Below are 19,347 nucleotides of genomic sequence, written 5' to 3'. Positions count from 1 at the left end.
ATGTACACCTCTATTCTGTGTGCCTTACAGAAGTTGCAGTTCCTCTGGAATTCACCCTGTACTTTACTTCTGAACCTCTTTATTTTTGTTGTTACTATAATCGATGATAAAGAATTGTGTGGTCAATCAAGTCCAGCAAATGGCTTTTATCAAAGAGTTAGTCCCTTTAAGACGTACATCTGAGACCTCAATGTATCTATGAGCATGAAGAGCCTCTCCAAGTACACTAATCCAAGCATTTCCCAAAACTTGTCCTTTATGTTTTCTTCTTCGCTGGGTCCTTTATAGCGTATCAGAATAAAGGGATGTTGTGAGGAGTGCAGATGAGAAACCTGCATTACCGGACAAACTTCCCGCTCTTCACTTGGGTGTGTGTGTGGTGCAAGCATGTGACTATGCAGGTACACGGGTGCAGGGTGTCAGGAATCTTCCTCTACTGCCCCTACTTCTCGGAGTCAGAGTCTCTCACTGAACCAGAAGTCTGCTGTCTCAGCTAGGCTGGCTGGTCATCTAGCTCTTGGGATCTACCTGTCCAGGACCCACCATGTGGAAGGCGAGAATCTAATCTCTCTAGTTGTTCTCTGACCCATATTCATATTCTCATTCTCTCTCTCTCTCTCTCTCTCTCTCTCTCTCTCTCTCTCTCTCTCTCTCTCTCTCTCTCACACACACACACACACACACACAAAAAAAAAAAAAAAATAAATGTAAAAACAAACAAAACCCAGGGTATTTTCTCTAAAAAAAAAAATTAAAAAGGCAATTTCTTAAGTAAGACATTATATTATAAATCTTCATGAATGTAAAGCTAAATTAAAACCCAGAAGCTCAGAGCCAGGCTCATGAAACTGAATGGACATTAGTAAACTTGGGTCTAACCCTCTTCTGCTGGCTCTTATTGGCTTTAGTCTTCTGATCTGTAAGACTGGGGAAGAACCTATATCATATGTGACTACAAGGACTGCCCCAAACATCTATTTATTTTTAAGGTTTGTTTATATGTATGTATGTGCATATACTCTGTGCGTGTGTGTGCCCACACGCATCTATAGAAGACAAAAGAGTGTGTTGGATCTCTTGGAGCTGGAGTTACGGCAGTTGTGAGCCACCTGACACAGATGCTTGTAACTAAACTTAGGTTCTCTGCAAGAGTAGCAGATCTTCTTAAGAACCCACAGCAAGGTAGTGGGCATACACATACACACACAGAGCAAATGCTCAGTAAATTATAACTATGGTTATGCAAACAGTTCCCCTAAGTACTTCACACAAGAAATAAAGAAATCATCTAGAAATGTTGTATGCACTCATTACTAAGGCAGCTTCAACACTTATTCTAAAGACACAGAAAGAATCCCTCCTGGACAGGTAACCCTTGAGAGCCCACAGCAGTCTGGGAAAAGGACCTCATACCAAACAGAGGATAACTGAAGTCATCACACAAAGAGTGTAAGAGCAAAACTACTATGAACTCAATCTCAGCCAGCCATTAGGAAGCGTTACAGATTGTTTTGGTCATTATTAAAGAAAAAACAACCAAAGGGGGAAAAATATATCTACAAGTGACAATACCAAAAGTTAATATAATCATAGAATTACACTGAAGATTATGATTTCACCAAAGGTAGAAGAATGCCCAAAGCAATAATTTAAAAAAGAAAGACAAAATCTAAAGCCCCTTTTCCTGTTTACCTGGATGAGTCATGGTGACCGGCTCCTCCTTGGATTTATTATTGTAGATGACTACAGCAACTGCATTGTGGAAAGCAGCCCGTGATATTTTCTCTTTAAAGGTACAATTTCCTCTTTGCAGCAAGGCGATCCACTGTTTGATATTAGGAGGGACAAGGAACCGTGTTTGAGGATCACAGCCCAGATGATCAGCAACTAGATAACAAAAAGAAAAGTGAATTAAAGATGAAGTCAGTAAGTCTTTATCAAAGTGTCCTGTTCTCCAAATACTATGCAGATCCAGAGCTCACTGCAGCAAGGCTGTATGTATTTCCACAAAGGGCAACACAATGAATCTAACCAACGTCTGTAGGAGAAAGAGAGGGGCTCCACTAAAATGCTTCTTGTACTACAAAGTAAAACAATGGAAACTTTTTTTTAAACTTTACAGATGGAAAGGCCAGTAAAAACCAGGGTGTGTAGGTTGGTAAGAGAGGAGTAAAGGAAAACATACAAACCAAGGTGACAGTCCTCGCCATCTTCCAGTCCGTTCACTTGCACTTACCAGCTTCTAAACATACTGCTGCTGTCACCACCACCAGGAGAAAACAGAAGAATTTTGCTTGGGGTAAATGAGGAGGCCAAAGTAATCTTTAATTCAGCTATCAAGTGGTCATGTTGAAATGTAAGCATGGCAAATAAACTTCTTAACAGATGTCAAAAGAAATCACAAAACTTAAATTTGGGCCTATATTTAATAGTGAAAATGATATGAAGAAAAAACATCATTCCTCTACTTTACATTTATTGGAAAAGTAACTCTATATATCTGCATTAAGCTATATAATACAAGATACAAGGAGACACCAAGCTACCCCTTAGTCCTACAAATTACATGGCCACAGATCCAGACTTTTAGAGAGACTTTGTTGTAAATACTTACAAAGGCATCTGAATTGGTCAAACTAAGTTCTTCAATCTTTGATCCCACACATGACACTGTCTGTAAATCCACAAAGAAGCCCCTGCTTCCCCTGCCCATTTAGAACAAGTCAAAATGAGAGAAAAGGATGGTCTATAGGGAGAAGGAAGCCACCAAAGGCAGGGCTGCAGACCATCAGCTGGCAAGCAGTGACAGGGAGCAGGGGGGACAGAGGCCTTTTGCCTCCTGTAGTCCATCACTATCAGTCCTGTGTGTATGGTGAAGAGAAGAAGGAGATCACAGTACACTGACTCCAAAGGGTAACCTCAAAGACAGACAAATCACAACTAAGTATTGAGTGCTAGTAATAAAGGATAATTATAATTTATACAGAAAGAACACTAGTAGGAAAATGCTTGTTTTCTGTAAGCATACTGCAAAGCAAAAGAAACCAGATGCTTATAATATTGTCTATTAAAAGGTAAAGATGTCACTGATATGAAAAGTCACACCTACCATTCCCACTTAGATTTTATTCATTAATTTCTCTTATGAAGGAGGGAGGGAGAGAGAAAGGTGATAGAATAAAAGCACTTTCTATGAAAGGACTTTAGATACTCACAGTAGGAGGTGAATGCTTCTACACGTGTCACGAGAGGTACCTGCTACCGGCCTACAACTTCTGCTCCTTAATACACCAATCCTTCATTTGTGAGGCAAGGGGCGGTCTGTGTGAGTGTGTGGGAGGGAGGATAACACTGTCAGTGAAGATTTCTGGGGATGCAGTTCATTTGAGTAACATGTGTAAAGCCCTGACTTCTATCCCAGCATCAGAGAAAACTTAAATTGAAAAAAAGTCTGTCACACAATTTTCCTCAAAAATTACCGAGAGACACAGTCATCACATTATGAAACTTTAAAATTCTGAAGCAGATTGTTTATCTCCAGCAGTATCTGTTACACAGATAATTACGCTGTTTTAAAATACAAGCATTGAAAAGATGTTTTATGATAACCTCTTAAGTCTTAGGAAATTGTCCAACATCATATCCAAATAAGGCAACCAGAAATGGGTTTTAAGTATTTCATTTGTTATTTTTCAAAGTGGACTGCTATATAAACCCTGGCAGAAAATGCAGATTACAGAATGCCCAAAGGGATCTGCACGTTTGTCTTATATGAAACTTCCATTTTCTGTGGTGTTTTTTCTTCCCGTGGTTTCACATACTTTTACAATGCAGTCAAGAGGAAAACTATGGAATTATGGAATCAGCAATACAAGGGGTACAAAGTCTAAACCAACTACTTACTAGCTGAACAACTGTGATGGGTTTCTTAACCTCACTGATTTAATATTTCTGACTATTACCAAACTGGACTTATTGACTGGTGGTGACAGGGCACTGGACTCAGGACCTCACTTAGACTACATAAGCGTTCTACCACTGAGCTACGCCCTAAGCCTGATACTGTCATCTCAGAGTTACATATGTGAAAAAGCTAGTAATCATCTCTTTACTCTAGAGTGCCTAAAATGATTTCTCTTTCTTTTCCTCAGTGTCCCTCCTGTCTTGTCCTAGCAATCCAGTTTGGTTCCCTGGGGATGTTCGAAGCCAGTGTCTTTGAAATTCCACTATGGCTCTGCAACAGGCCATGCTCCACGTTTCTGAGCTCCTAAGTGCTGGCTCTGTCTTTCTGACAGTTCAGTCTACTGAGAACACGCTTTGTGTTCTCAGGCTGCCAAGGAACAGCAAAGGTGTACCAAGCAAAATCCATGAAACCTACTGAAGAGAACTTTGAAATTCTATAGGAATCCCTACCCACTAAGAACAGATTCTAGGACAACTCCTGGGTCCAAACAAATTCCAACAACAGACTGTATATGCAAAAGAATATTCCTACTCCATAAAACTCACCCAAATGCAAAAGGTTCCAAAAGCTAAACATCAGTAAGAATGAAACGTGGAACAAGAAGAATGAGACATGTGGGTTTCTGTTCCAGGAAGCAGTATTTATTATTCAGAAGAAGAAAATGAGGTTTTCACAACCACTTAATACTGCAGTGTATGTATTCTATCTCAATATTCCTTCTAATTATAAAAATAAATGAACAATGAAATAGTAATAATAGTTTTGAAACAGCTGCACATTGTGATTAAGTGGTACTACTGCAGATTTAATGCCATTTGTTTGTATTTGAACAATTTATTTTGTGAAAACATATTGAAGCATGGAAGATATACGCAATTATGGACTATTAAAATATGTCATTAGCAATTCTGTTAAAATTCAGAACCACTTTACTTCATATTCTTAAGACAGTGCTGCCTCTGACTTCTTTGCAATCATTAGTTATAGAGCTGAGGAAACTAACAAATCATAATGAAATTATATATCATATAAAATATTACACTATATAAGAACTTGAGGCCTGAGAATAGCGCAGCAGTGAAGTGCTTGCCTAGTTTATGTGAGGCCCTAGGGTAAGACCCCAGCACCACCAAAAGATAGTAACAAAACCAAAACCCTTAAGTTTCGTTGTTTCCTGCTGAATGTAAAAACAAGAACGAGGCTTTCATTTACTTCTTGATAGGTACCAAACAAGCATGGGATTCTCACTTCAATGAATTTTGTATCCAAGTGTGTACAGGTGCATGCTGAGGCCAGAGGACAACCTCAGGTGTCACCCCGAGGAACTCTTTCTTCTTCTTTGGACAGGATCTCTGGTCTGGGCTCACCAGTTAGGCTAGACTAGCTGGTCAGTAAGTTCCAAGGATCTTCCTGACTCCACCTCCCCGGTTCTGAGATTACAAACATACTCCACTATGCCTGGCATTTTTGAAGTGGGTTCTGGGGACCCAACTCAGGTCCTATTGCTTGCAAGGCAAGCACTTTACCAACCACCTTCCAAGCCTAATTAGTATTTTTAACTTATGTACACAGAAGCAAACCAAGTATCAAAGACAAATAAAATGGACTAAACACTGTTCTTCGACTTCACAGACCCTCTAAGCTCACTGAGGTGGTATGACTGACAAACAATCTCAACACAGTATGAGAAAACACCAGGAAGCAGAGTGTTTAGAATGCAGGAAAGGACAGAACATATGGTAAAGGGTCAGTGAAAGCCAAACAGAACCCTTGAAAAGTTGCCCAAGCAGAAAGGATGGAGCACGGAAATGACTAAAATACAGGACGGGTGGGGATGCAGCTCAGCTGGATGCTTGCCTAGTGTGCATGAGGCCTTCGGGCTGATCCCTAGCAGTGAAACAACAAACACAGCGAACCTTAAGTCCACCAGGCACACACACACACACACACACACACACACACACACACACAGGCGCGCGCGTGGGTTGGTGGGGTGGTGGTGAGTATTTTGAACTTGTGTGAGACTCAGGAAAGATGGATACACAGCAGAAGCTGTAACACAAATTTAAGATGACAGAGCTCTAGAAAGACCTTATTTGGAATGGGAGAAGGAAAATGTTGCAGTATGAAGAAAAGGTAACGATTTAGGGATTTTACTTTATTTGTATTACTTATGTGCTGGAGATCCACCCTAGGCATGCCAGGCCCAGTGTTTTACTACTGACCTGTACTTCTAGTCCTTGAAATGTAAATATTTAAAAGGCTGTAGGCTAGTGAGATAACTCAGCTGGTAAAGGCACTTGCTGCCAAGACTGATGACCTGAGTTCAATCCCTAGCATCTACACAGTAAAAGGAGAGAATTAACTTCCACAAGCTGTCCTGACTCCCACATGCATACCATGCCATACACTAGTTCAATATATAGATATAAACACAAGATAAATTATTAAAAATGTAAAAAATTAAGGTTATTTATATGAATTAACGGATAAAATCTATTCTCCCATTCTAATAGTCTAAAACTTGGCACCGGCCGGGCGGTGGTGGCGCATGCCTTTAATCCCAGCACTCGGGAGGCAGAGCCAGGCGGATCTCTGTGAGTTCGAGGCCAGCCTGGACTACCAAGTGAGTTCCAGGAGAGGCACAAAGCTACACAGAGAAACCCTGTCTCGAAAAACCAAAAAAAAAAAAAAAAAACCAAAAAAAAAAAATCAAATTCCTCACACATGGAACAGTCACCCTGTTCTGTGTGGGTGAATGGTTTCCTCCCTAGCCCCAAGAACCATCAGTTTGCTGTAAACCTCTTGGGTGCGAGTGGTGCAGAATCAAGAACCCAGCAAAGCACTCTTCTGCTGGTGTAGTTAAGACAGGGTATAATCTGCTCCAGGCTCACAGGGCCTCTTGCTCTCAGAGCTTATGTGTCTTATTTCCTCTTCCTGGAATGCCAATCATACCACACTCTTGGCTAACCACTTTCTGAGCTTTGGAGTTCTGCTTAAATGTCTTCTTCAGCATGGTTTCCTTCCTTCAGAGACTGAGTTGGGCAGATTTTTCAAGTTGCCATGGTACCCTAGAACTGTATCCCTCTTGGCATTCACTGTACTATATCAGTAACTGGCTGTTTATTTCTGACTCTTTCTTTTTAGAAGGTGTGATCCAGTATCTCTTCCAATATGTCTGGCACATAGGAAATACTTAACATATCTGATGTAGGGAGAAGCTAGGGATACAGTTTAGTGATAGAGCATCTGCCTAGTAAAGTGTGAAGCCCTAGTTTCACTTCTTAGTCCACAAAAACAAAAAAAACATTTTTGATGTAAGAAGAGTGATCAAGTGAAATTAAGAAAAAGAAGGAAAGAAAAAAGAGAGACTAAAACGTTTGTTTCATGTATCTTTTTTGGCATATGTGTTGTATAATGTGCATGTGTGTTCACATGTGTATAGGTGCACACACATGTGTGCATGTGAAGGCCTGAGGCTGATGTACAGCATCTCCTTGGATTGCTCTCCACCTTATATATTGAGGCATGATCTCTTGCTGAGCCTGGAACTCACTGGGCTAGTCTAACTAGCCAGCTTGCTCTAGGGATCCCACCTCTGCCATGCCCACCCAGCTTTCCACTGGGTTCTAGGATCCTAACTGTGGTCCTCATGCTTGTCTGACAAGCAATCACCTGTGGAGACATCTCCCTAGTCTCTTGAGTCAATGATTTTTGTTTGATGTCTCATGTTTTATCAGTTGATTTTTATAAACAAAATTAAACTTGCCTGAGTTGAAGGTTTCCACTGGCAGATGTGTTCTGATTACTTTCCCTTTCCTATCTTGGAATATTATAATCTCTTTAGTCTACAGATTTCCCAGTTCTTTCTATCTATCTATCTATCTATCTATCTGTCTGTCTGTCTGTCTGTCTGTGTGTGTGTTTGCAAAGTTCTAGCCTTATGACGCAAAGAAAAGACAAAATTCTCTATTTTTGTTCCTAATTTAAAAAATTTACTTTTACTGTCCAGCTACTGGACTTGTGTTGTGGCTTTCATTCTCTTATCCACTTCTACAGACGGGGCCTATTCTCATGTTTCTAGTCTTCCACTGAGCCAGATCTATTACTTACTTTTACTGGGTTTTAAGTATTGTTGAAAACGTTTGATTTTTCCTTTTCTCTTTTCTGTTCATTTCAATTCTCTCAACTTTGTATATCGGATCATGCATTGCTTAATGACAGGGACACATTCTGAGAACTGTGTGGCTAGGAGATAATCCTTGCAGCATGGATGTTAAAGGATATGCTCAGACAAGCTAAGGTGGAAATGACATCACTAAGCGATATAATCTTATGGGACCGCCTGGGTACACACACCCATTATTGATGAAATGTGCCTATCTGGTATGTAAGTTTGCTTCATTCCTCTAATCCCTTTTTTTCCCTCATAGGGTTTGGTAGCATAATAGACAGAGTAACAGAAGCACACTCTATTCATTTTTCAGGAACTTTCTATCAATGATCATTCCTGCTTTTGCCTTCCCTCTGCTTAAACCTGCTGGTCTCAAAGAAGTGAAAACAGGATCTTAAAACTGCCCTTTACTGCTGCCCTTTCAGGAGTGGTCTGTACCCACATGCTGGTATCCATTTGCCCCACCAACATTTCACTTTTAGCCTTTCTGCCTCCTACCACTACACTGGAACTGTGGACTTATACATTGGTCATTTCACTGGACACTCTTTGTCCTCCAAACTGACCTTTAAGCCAGTGGTTCTCAACCCTTGGGGCTGCTGAATAGCCCTTTCACAGGGGTCGTCTAAACCATCGGAAAACACAGATATTTACATTATGATTCATAATAGTAGCAAAATTACAGTTATGAAGTAGCAATAATTTTATGGTTGGGGCTCACCAGCACATGAGGAACTATATTAAAGGGTCACAGCATTAAGAAGGCTGAGAACTACTGATCTAAACAATGACAACCCAACTGTGATTTCCTCCAAACTGCAGATCTTCATAGCTTCCTGGGTTATCGCTGTCTTTATCTCTTCTTTCTCCACTTGATCTCTAGGTGGTGTTTTATGAGACTCTGGCCCCTAAAACATAGGTCTAGAGCAGTGGTTCTCAACCTTTCTAATGCTGTGACCCTTTAACGTAGTTCCTCATGTGCTGGTGAGCCCAAACCATTAAATTATTTTCTTTGTTTACTTCATAACTGTTATTTTGCTGTTATGAATCATAATGTAAATATCTGTGTCTTCAATGGTCTGAGGCAACCCCTGTTAAAGGTTCAGTTGACCCACAACAAGGTCACAACTCACAGGCTGAGAACTGATGGTCTAGGGTTTTCCCATGGTACATGTCTTTTCTTACCAGAATAAAATACTTCCTAACACCATATATAAAGCTTTTAAAGTATACTTGTCACTCTTTCCCTTTGATGAGTGTGAGTATCACAACATACACAGTTAAATCAAGTCAACAGCATCAGGAGAGGACAATGGGAAATTTTTACCCAGGGAAGGTGATCCATTTCTTCTCATTCCAAGAACAATCTCTAGTCTTGATTTCTATGAGCTAACAGGAACTCTTGAATGTTTCCACCCAAGTTCCAGGAAAGGAGGCCTGGAAGAAGTCTTTGCAGGTCCTTCTACGTCTAATCATTCTGTTTCTTACTTATCTATTTACAGGCTGCTCTGCATCACTTCCTAGGCAAGACCATAGGACCACATAGCCGTTCTGCTACCAGGAGGCCACTTCCAAAAGAATACTGCTGGACAGGAACTGAACAAGGGAGAAAAGTTTATTTATACTTCTAGTCACAACTAGGGAGAAAGTTCTTAGTTTCCCTCTGCAGCAGTGTTATAACTTTACAGAAAAGATAAAACAAAGGCTTGGGAATGTGCAGATGTAGCCTTCCTTGTGAGACAGGTCATCAGAATGGTGGGAATCCCTTACTGTGAGGCGAGCTCCTTTTGGAGCAGCTCAAGCTTCTCTGATTTTATTTTTCTGATGCTTTCTCTCTGCCTGGAATCTCCTCAGGAAACTAATTACTCATAGTCTATCCCTTCACTAGTACACTAGAACAGTTTGAAGATAACTCTTCAAGTTGTCTTTTAGTATCTGCTTATTTAAACGAACAAAACACAACACCAGAAATCATATTGAACACAGACCCCTAGATACGTTAGGGAAGTGCTCTACTCTGAGCTAAACCACAAGTCCCTAGAAATCCTACTTAATCCAGTCATCTGCTTCTAGGCAGCTATGAGCTTGAGTGTGACATCTATTTGCACATTAGCCCTAAGAATACAAGGGGATGGGAGCAGAGAGATAAGCACAGAGTAAGCCACACAGAAGTAAGAAACCTAAGTAACATATTTGAGGGAAGGGTTTTTTTTTCAGTATCTCACCAAACCAGGGAAAAGAGGATTGAGACTGAAGGTAGGCGGAAGCCAAAGGCAGGTAAGCAGGCAGGCGGCAGGAGGCAGGTAAGAATGCTCTTCCCAGGGGGAAAGTAGACCATTTTGTTCTTTACAAGCCTGCTACTGAATGCACAGGGCTCACTCACATTAGGAAGGACTATCTGTTTTTTACTAATTTATGAGTTTAGATGTTAACACCATCCAAAAACACTCCCACAGAAATGCTCATAACAACGTAAGACCAGTATTTCAGCACCCCTGCACCCAGGAAGTGGACATATATATAGCACCTACATCAAGTCCTTCTCATATCTCACCTTTCCCTTCATCAGTAGTCTCCATCCCTCAGAAAGTCCTCTAAGGAGAACACCACTACAGTAAACTTGCATTTTTACATATGGAAACATCCTTCCATTGTTCTCATTCTTGAATGAGCATTAGTTTAAATGTTAAATAAAATTAATAAAAAAATTAAAGCTCCCTATAACTATCCCTTAGTTTTATTTTTAACAAAGACAAAATATTTGAATTGTGTATTCTCTTAAACATTATTCTACTCACTTTTTACTTTTAAATATAGTAATTTTCAAAGTATGTACTTCTATTTTCCTAGTTGGCAATTTTTACTCCTTTGGCCACATTCTAAAGAACATATAACAAGTTATTCCTTTTATAGAGAATTTTTAAGGAGGCAATATAATGTCTTCTGGATGATGGGACAGCACTGCAAGAAGAGTCCTGCACAGCTCAACTCAACTGTCAGCAAGTTGAGCTGTCAATAGCTATCCATTATCGTTTGTCTTCTATACTTAGTTACCGTACATCTCAAATGGATTTTGATTATTTTTCACATCCTCAGAACTCAAATATATTTGTTGGATGTTCTCCATGACATAATAAAAAGCATCTTAAAAGCAATTTTAAATGATGGCTAATACAAATCACTTTACATGAAAAGTCATGTTCAAAAATAATTTCTATTACAATTGATACAACAAATATCTCATTCAAGAGAGATGTTATAAATCAAAGTAAGTGAAAATATGTAGCTCAGTTCTCAGACAAAAGTGGTACCAGAGTACAACAAGAGTGTTAAGTATTTAAACTGCCTTACTGCCTATCCATGAAAGGATTTCAGTATTGAGTATGACTCCTTCAGGCCATTTCTTTACTTGGCTGTCCATCATGCTTTCCTCTCACCTGTGACTATTCCTTCTCATTTTCCAAGGTTCTGTCCTCTGCTCACTTTTCTCAGCAAGATGTACACATCCATTCCCATGGCTTCTTAGTGACAGTAATGTCTAAGTCTCTCTTGACATTTAGCATTTAACACTCAACTGTCTGCTACTCAGGTTTGTACTTCTACTCATGTGATCTTGTGGTGCTAAATTCCTAGCCCACAGCATCATCAACTTAAACACATGAGACTGGACTCCCTATTAAAAACCAGGAAGTGACTATAGAGAGACTCAGCTCAGTCAACAGTCTTCTGATTTTCCTGCCACAAGACCCACCAAAGTTAATGACTGACTCAAAATGGCTAATGCACACAGATATCTAGGACACTACCAAGAATCCAAAGCAAAGCTGGACAGTGACACATGCTAGTAATCATAGCACTAGGGAGGCTGAAAGATTTCTGTCAAGTCAGCCTTGGGCTACATGGTGAGGACCTGTCTCAACAATTACAATAGAATTCAGAGGAAGCTGAATGCAATGGTGTAAACCTATAGTCCCAGTCTCTCTGGATTCTGAGGCAGGAGGATCACTTGAACCCAAGGGGTCAAAGCTAGCTTGGGCAAGACCCTATCTCAAAAATCCAGAACAGTGTCTAAGAAATTAACTCTTGGGCAGAAATATAAAGGACATGGGTGCACTTCTGTTTTAAAATCACTTCTTTATTCTAGTACCATTAGTTCCAGTACATGACAGGACCAACAAAGACTAACCCAGTCTGGTCCAATGATATACAGGAGACAGGCAAGGAGATGAGTAGTCGACACTAAGGGCAGAAGATATGTGTCAAGAGGCATTTAAGATGAGGTGTTGACTCAGGAGGTAGGGAAGAGGACAGGGAAGGAGAACAACCATTAACTCAGTCCCTGGAGAAAAAAACTGTGTGAACAGCTAGAAGAAATCACACAAGAGCAGGTGGTTTCAAGTGTTCTTGTGTGATTTCTTTCAAATTCCCACAGTGTTTTAGATCACAAAATGCAAAGAATTTTTCCATCCCCAGCACACTACCTTCCTCCTAGTGTCAGACAAGGAAAGCTACTTGGCTTCTCTTCCCTGAACCTTTGGTTGAAAAGACTATTCTTTCCCACAGAACTGCCTTGGTAACCTTGTCAAAAGTCAACTGGCCAAACCTAAGGTCTGATATCTGGATTTGAGTCCCATCCCACTGATCTGTGCATCTGATCTCATATTACTGCCTTGTAGGTAGTTTTAGTATCAGGAAATATGTATCGTCTAGGGGGGGTGTGTGTGCACGCGCATCAATTACTCTCCATAGTATTTTTTGAGATAGGGTCTTTCAAAGAATCTGGAACTCACCGACTCCACTAGGCTGGCTGGCCAATGAGCGCTAGCTATTTGCCTGTGTGTTGATATGCCCAGCTTCTATGAGGGTCCTGGGGACCCAAACACAGGTTCTTACGCTTGTGCAGCAGACGCTAGTGACTGAGTCATCTCCTCAGTTCCTAACTTTTTGTTCTTTTTCAAGACTGTATTTTTTAAAAAATAATTTGAGTCTCTCATGCTTTCATGTGGATTTTAGGGTCAATTTATCAATCTCTCTAAAACAAACACAAAAAAGAAAGAAAAACAAAAAAACCAACAAGTAATTTTTATATGGTTGTATAGGTCAATTGAGAAAGTATTGCTATCTTTTTTAAAATAATTGATTTATTTTTATTTTATATGCATTGGTGTTTTGTGTCTGTGTGAGGGTGTCAGATTCCCTGGAACTGGAGTTACAGACAGGTGTGAGCTGCCATGTGGCTGCTGGGAATTGAACTCAGGTCCTCTGGAAGAGCAGCCAGTGCTCTTAACCACTGAGCCATCTCTCCAGCCATACTGGCTGCTCTTCCAGAGGACCTGAGTTCAATTCCCAGCAGCCACATGGCAGCTCACACCTGTCTGTAATTCCAGTTCCAGAGGATCCGACACCCTCACACAGACATGAATGCAGGCAAAACACCACATAAAATAAAAAATAAAAAATACTGTCTATACTAGGCATGGTGGTGCACACCTTTAATCCCTTGGGAGGCAGAGGCAGGTGGATTTCTGTGAGTTCCAGGCCAGCCTGGTCTACGCAATGAGTTCCAGCACAGTCAGGGCTACATAGAGAAACCCTGTCTTAAAAAAAAAAAAAATCATAAATAAATAAAATACAATCTCTGAATCTATGAATGTTAAAAACATGTTTACTTAGGTCTCCTTTCTTACAAAAATGGTTTGTAGTTTTCACTACCAATACTATTTTTCAAGTGGTATTTTAAAATTTTTATTGTCTAATTGATCTTAGCATACAGATGTACAGCCTACTTTTTGTTTTTGTTTCCGATAGTATTGTTCTTGTATGTAGTGTGAATATCACTAAATTTCTAAAAGTTACTATGCTGGTAACTGGCAATAAGAAATTGTTACTGGCATTTAATTTCATATCAACACTAGATGATTCCTGAATTTACATCTCAGATGGTTCTATATACATGTGAGGTTCCCTGAATAAAAATTATTACAGTGTTGCAAAATGACATGTGCTGAGGCTGGTAAGATAATTCGGTGGTTAACAGCAGTGGCTGCTCTTACAGAGGACCCTGGTTCGATTCCCAGCACCCACTGGCAGCTTACAGCCATTTCTAACTCCAGTCCCACCCTCTTCCGGCCTCTGTGTACTACATGAAAATGGTGCACAGACATGCATGCAGACAAAACATGCATACACATAAACAAAATAAAGGATTAAAAATGTAAAAAAATGGCATGTGCTACTTAGACCATACACAAACACACACACACACACACACACACACACACACACACACACATTATTTTTTAACTAAAATGTCTGTTACTAAACTAACCTGCCTTTAAAAAGCTCTGCAAAGAAACACAAGAAGAAACTGGCAGAGCTAGTACTTCAACTCCTGAATCTGCTGTCTTTAGCTACCATAAAGATTTAAAAAACAAAACAAAACCCAATTTGGAAAAGAAATCCAAAAAACTACACAGCAACATGAAACTATTAGAAACACAGATTTATTTCATCTGTTATTAATCATTAATCTAAGTATTAAGCCTTAAGATGCCAGCTATGTCAAAGAAAATTGAGTGCATAATACTTCTAAGAACAAGTCAGGCGGTGGTGGCGCACGCCTTTAATCCCAGCACTCAGGAGGCAGAGGCAGGTGGATCTCTGTGAGTTTGAGGCCAGCCTGGGCTACAGAGCGAGGTCCAAGACAGGCACCAAAACTATACAGAGAAACCCTGTCTCAAAAAACAAAAAACAAAAACAAACAAAAACTTCTAAGGACAATGCATACAACATGGACACACACACATGCATACACTCAAACCAACTGGGCAGGAAGAAACAATGGACTTGGGACGCAGATAAGAACTATAGTCTTAAAAAAAAAAACCAACTATAGTCTAAGCGATGAGTAACAGTGCTAATGAATGTGGAAATCAACACATTTTAGATCATCATGCCTGCCAATGAGATATGGGGTTGGGGATCTAAAGAGGAAAGGGCTAAGTTTCTGGTAAACTGGTAAACACAACTGGATGATGAAGGTGCTAATGATAAACGACACTGGATAGAGCTGGGACAGAGTTTTGAAGGAAAGAAGATGAATTGTCCCAGACAAACGCTAGGGATGACAGGGCCATTCTTAGTATGGTCAGGCTCAGACACGACACCTCCTAGGGCAGTACTTTAAACGACAGGACCCTGAAGGCTCTCACTGAAGGGTCTCAGGGAACTTCTGTCCAACTCCTATCTCTTGTCCATCTTTCTCTTCTTAAGCAATTCAGAGAAACCAGAACTTCACAATTATTCTTCCCTCAGGTAGTCACAGAAACTATCATCCCTCTCTGCCAAAGGAAGTGTAAAGCCTAACAATGTCACTCTATCCCTTCTCCCTTGAGAACTCTCATTCATGGAAGGTTCCTGCCTAGGAGGAAGGAATGCTACAGCGAGACCACTAAGAATCTGAAGAGGCAGGCCCTGCTAAAAAATAATTATTCTTTTTTTCCTTAAATTTACTTTAATTTTTGTGTGCACACACAAGTGTGTGGGTGTGCTTGCCTGTGCACTCCTGTGGAGGTCAGAGGTTGACATAGGCCGTCTTCCTCTACCACTCTTCAAAACATGTTTTTGAGGTAGGGTCTCTTACTGACCCTGGAACTCATGATTTTGGGTGGTAGTGACTCCCCAGGATCCAGACCTCTGCCCTTCCGGTGCTGATGTTCCATTAGTACTAGGGACACAAACTCAGGTCCTCACATTCCTGCAGCAGACACTTTGCCCACTGAGCCATCTCTCCAGCCCCTAATGGTTAATCTTAATTGTCAACCTGACTGAACTGAGTGATGCTTAGGACATTTCTAAAGCAGTGTTTCGGCTGTGTTTGTTAAGAATATTTCCAGAGACTGGTAGGGGCAGGGAGCTGGAGCAAGGAGGAGACAGATACTTTCAGTTTCATGGAACTTGGGTTTTATAAGATGAAAAGCTTTCTAAAAATTGGGTTCATATAGCATCAATGTATTTAACACTAATGAACTATATCTTCTCAAATTATAAAAATGCTAAATTTATACTTACACTTTTTGTTACAATTAAAATTTTATTAATTTTATATGATCAAAATAAATCAAATACATCTATGAAAGTGTCATAATGAAACTAATTATTTTGTACACTATGTGCTCATAAAGATGTCTGAAAAACAAAAAAGGCAGCAGTATCTCCTGTCAAGCTTACCCTGTCATTATCTTTTTACTTTTGTGATGCTGGGAACTGAAGTTTGAGCCACATGCTGGCTGGAGATGCTGCTGCTGATCAGTCCATTCTTTTAGCTATGAACTCCCACTCAGAATGATGCTCTCACTAAGGACTACCATACATGCTAAGGACACACACACACTACCTCTAAATACAATATCAGCTCCACAATAAAAGTATTTTTCACAAAAACATCTTCTAATAATCTTTCATCATTTTTGTAAAATCTCAGACCCCAACAGACTAAGGGACACTGCCTCTCTCTTCAGGCCTTCTGTAGACCGCTCTCCCCTTACTCTCTAAATGCCTTTCAGTGAGTATTTGGACCCTTTGGTCTTCATGCCAAAAAAAGGAAGTGATCTTCCTCTCTGTCCTCCTCTTTAGTTAAACTGCTTATGCACATGCTTCTGCCTCAGCTTAAATACCATTTCTTTAGGGAAGTGATGGAGGGTGAGCTGTTAGTATCACAGTATTTCAGAAGGCTCACAGAGACTATTAATAATTACTTTTAAAATTTCGTTTCCTGTCTCTTTTCTTCACTATAGAGTACATATTATACTTGCCTTATGTTTGCTAGCAACTGCACACAGGCAGAGTATGAAATACTTAAATACTTGACAAATGAAAACTTAGAGCAACTGCCACCACCCAAATGTAGATTTCTAGTTTCATGAGTTAGTCTGGAGATGACACAGAAACTAGAAACTCCATCACTGGTAAGATCTTTGAGGAATCACCCAAAATAGACAATAAGAAACTACCTACCGTAAATAGCACTTCAACACTTACAAATAACAATGGAGAAACATGCAAACAAAGGACCAGTTAGGATACTGATAATCATTAGCAAATCTAAAAAAATGATCATAAAGAAATAATCTGTAGACATTGTGAAAAAGAAAGCTGTAATCATAGGGTGTCAGTGCTGATACATTAATTAGGTACAGGAGACAGAATAATGACTCCCCCAAAGATGACCATGTCTTATCCCTAGAACCTATGCCTTCTCACATATTTTATGTATATATAGTACATTTTCCTATAGGATGGGCCACGGCTTTTTGTCAAGATCTATAAGCCCCAAACCCTGGATTAAGATGCAGAAAATATGTTCATGACTGAACAGTGACACAAGTCTACTGGAAGGAGTAAAGACTGGTGACATTCAGCTTTTTATAGGCTGAACGAAGCGAAGATACAAAAATTATGTGGCTTAGGATGAGACGCTATAAAAAAGACCCCAGGTTTAATTAAGAGTAAGCTGAGGATGAGTCAGTCATTCAGATCTCCAGAATCATCTGTAGAACTTTAGACCGTTATTCAGAGATAGAAAGAGCTGCACTTCTACACCAACAAAATCAAACCCTGCAAGACTGTCCAACTTTGGATTTTTCTTTTTATTAGTTTCCCATGGCTATTATAAAAAATTATCACAAACTTGTTGGGTTAAAATAACAGAAGTCAGGGCTGGAGAGATGGCTCAGAGGTTAAGAGCACTGGCTGTTCTTCCAGAGGTCCTGAGTTCAATTCCCAGCAGCCACAAGGTGGCTCACAGTCATCTGTAATGAGATCTGATGCCCTCTTCTGGCTTGCAGAGATACATGCAGGCAGAACACTATACATAATAAATAAATAAATCTTAAAAAACAAAACAAAACAAAAACAAAAACTTAGGTGGGTGTGTGCACTGGCACAACTTCAACAACAACAGTCTGTTGTATCAGAATTCTGGAAGCCACGAGTCTAAGATCAAGGTATTGGCAGGGCTGATTCCTTCTGCAGGCTGGAGAGAAATCCCGTCAGGTCTCTTTTCCAGTTTCTGTTCCTGCTGACAATCCTTGGTGTTCACTGGCTGTGGAAGAATTTCTAGTTAGTTCCTCCATTTGGTCCTCTTTTACATGCCTCTCTCTGTATCCTCCTGTTACTCACTAGTCACTAGAATTTTGGCTCATGTTAATTAGTAAAGTATCATCTTAATCCCTAACTAATGACATATGCAAGGATTCTTTTGCCAAACAAGGTCCCACTGAGGTTCTGGGTGAGCATGACATTCCCTTCAGCTTCTTTGATAAGGGCACTAATCCCATTCATAAGGATCCCACCCTCATTACCTAATCACCTCCAAAAGGTACCACTTCTAAATATTGTCACTCTGGGGGCCAAGGTCCAGCACAATAATTCTGGGAGAACACCAACATTCAGACCACAGCAACACACAAGACCCCCTGGGTGGAATATTAATAGACAGATGGATACACTTTGAGACCTAAGATGCCACATTCTAAGAACGGCCAAAAGAAACAGGAATATGAAGTCCAAAGGTTAGAGGACTTGAGTCAGATAAGGAAATTCTCAACTATCTACAAACATTTAAACTAACTTTTCTTTCGGATGTAAAATCCTCTGTAACACTAAGTTTTCAAAGGATGAGGGTGGTTGATCTCTGTCACAGCCTTTTTCAAGCATACGTTAGGTAAGATGCAGCCTTGATGGGAGGGTTAGGTTTGTGGATCATCAACAAGTTGAATTCGGAGTTTCTGACTGTCTCCCATACCTGTCTCTTTAATGTCAAGTATATAGAACTCTAAAGCTCCACCAAGAACATAAACACTCTGTGTGTGTGTGTGCGCGCGCGTGCAAGAGCGCATGTAGGGGAAGGGGTATGGGTGGACAAGACACCAGCCATAAGGTACACATGATAAAAAAAATTTAGAAGTCCTAAGAACCAAAGGGGCATTAAATGGTTTTAGCAAGTAAATTGCTAATGGTAAGATGAGTGAATGGCATGAGGGAGAGTGAGGTTAAAGCTAAATCAGAGTTCAGACTCTCATTCTAGGGATGAGAAGCCACTGAAGGAGCTAAACAAGGAGTGGCATGGCTGTATAAAATTTTAGGAAAATTCTGGATACTGCAAAAGACTGATAGAAGTTACGAAAAAAATCAGAGACCAAGAGGGGAA

At 40.1% G+C, this 19,347-nt stretch overlaps 1 protein-coding gene across 3 annotated transcripts in view; it reads right to left on the bottom strand.

Annotated features, from left to right (window-relative positions):
- The window catches only part of Rnf130 (ring finger protein 130), a 101,814-nt gene that overhangs the window by 71,869 nt on the left and 10,598 nt on the right, over positions 1–19,347 (bottom strand). For all 3 annotated transcript variants that reach the window (XM_059270432.1, XM_059270431.1, XM_059270433.1), the window contains exon 2: positions 1,693–1,887. In XM_059270432.1, coding sequence (XP_059126415.1) covers positions 1,693–1,887 — 195 coding nt within the window. The remainder of the gene's footprint in view (positions 1–1,692; positions 1,888–19,347) is intronic.

The sequence above is a fragment of the Peromyscus eremicus genome, chromosome 8a (assembly GCF_949786415.1).
Source record: "Peromyscus eremicus chromosome 8a, PerEre_H2_v1, whole genome shotgun sequence".
In the NCBI taxonomy this organism is placed as follows: Eukaryota; Metazoa; Chordata; class Mammalia; order Rodentia; family Cricetidae; genus Peromyscus; species Peromyscus eremicus.
The sequence above is the reverse complement of the archived record's forward strand: the minus strand, read 5'-3'. Positions and strand labels throughout refer to the sequence as shown.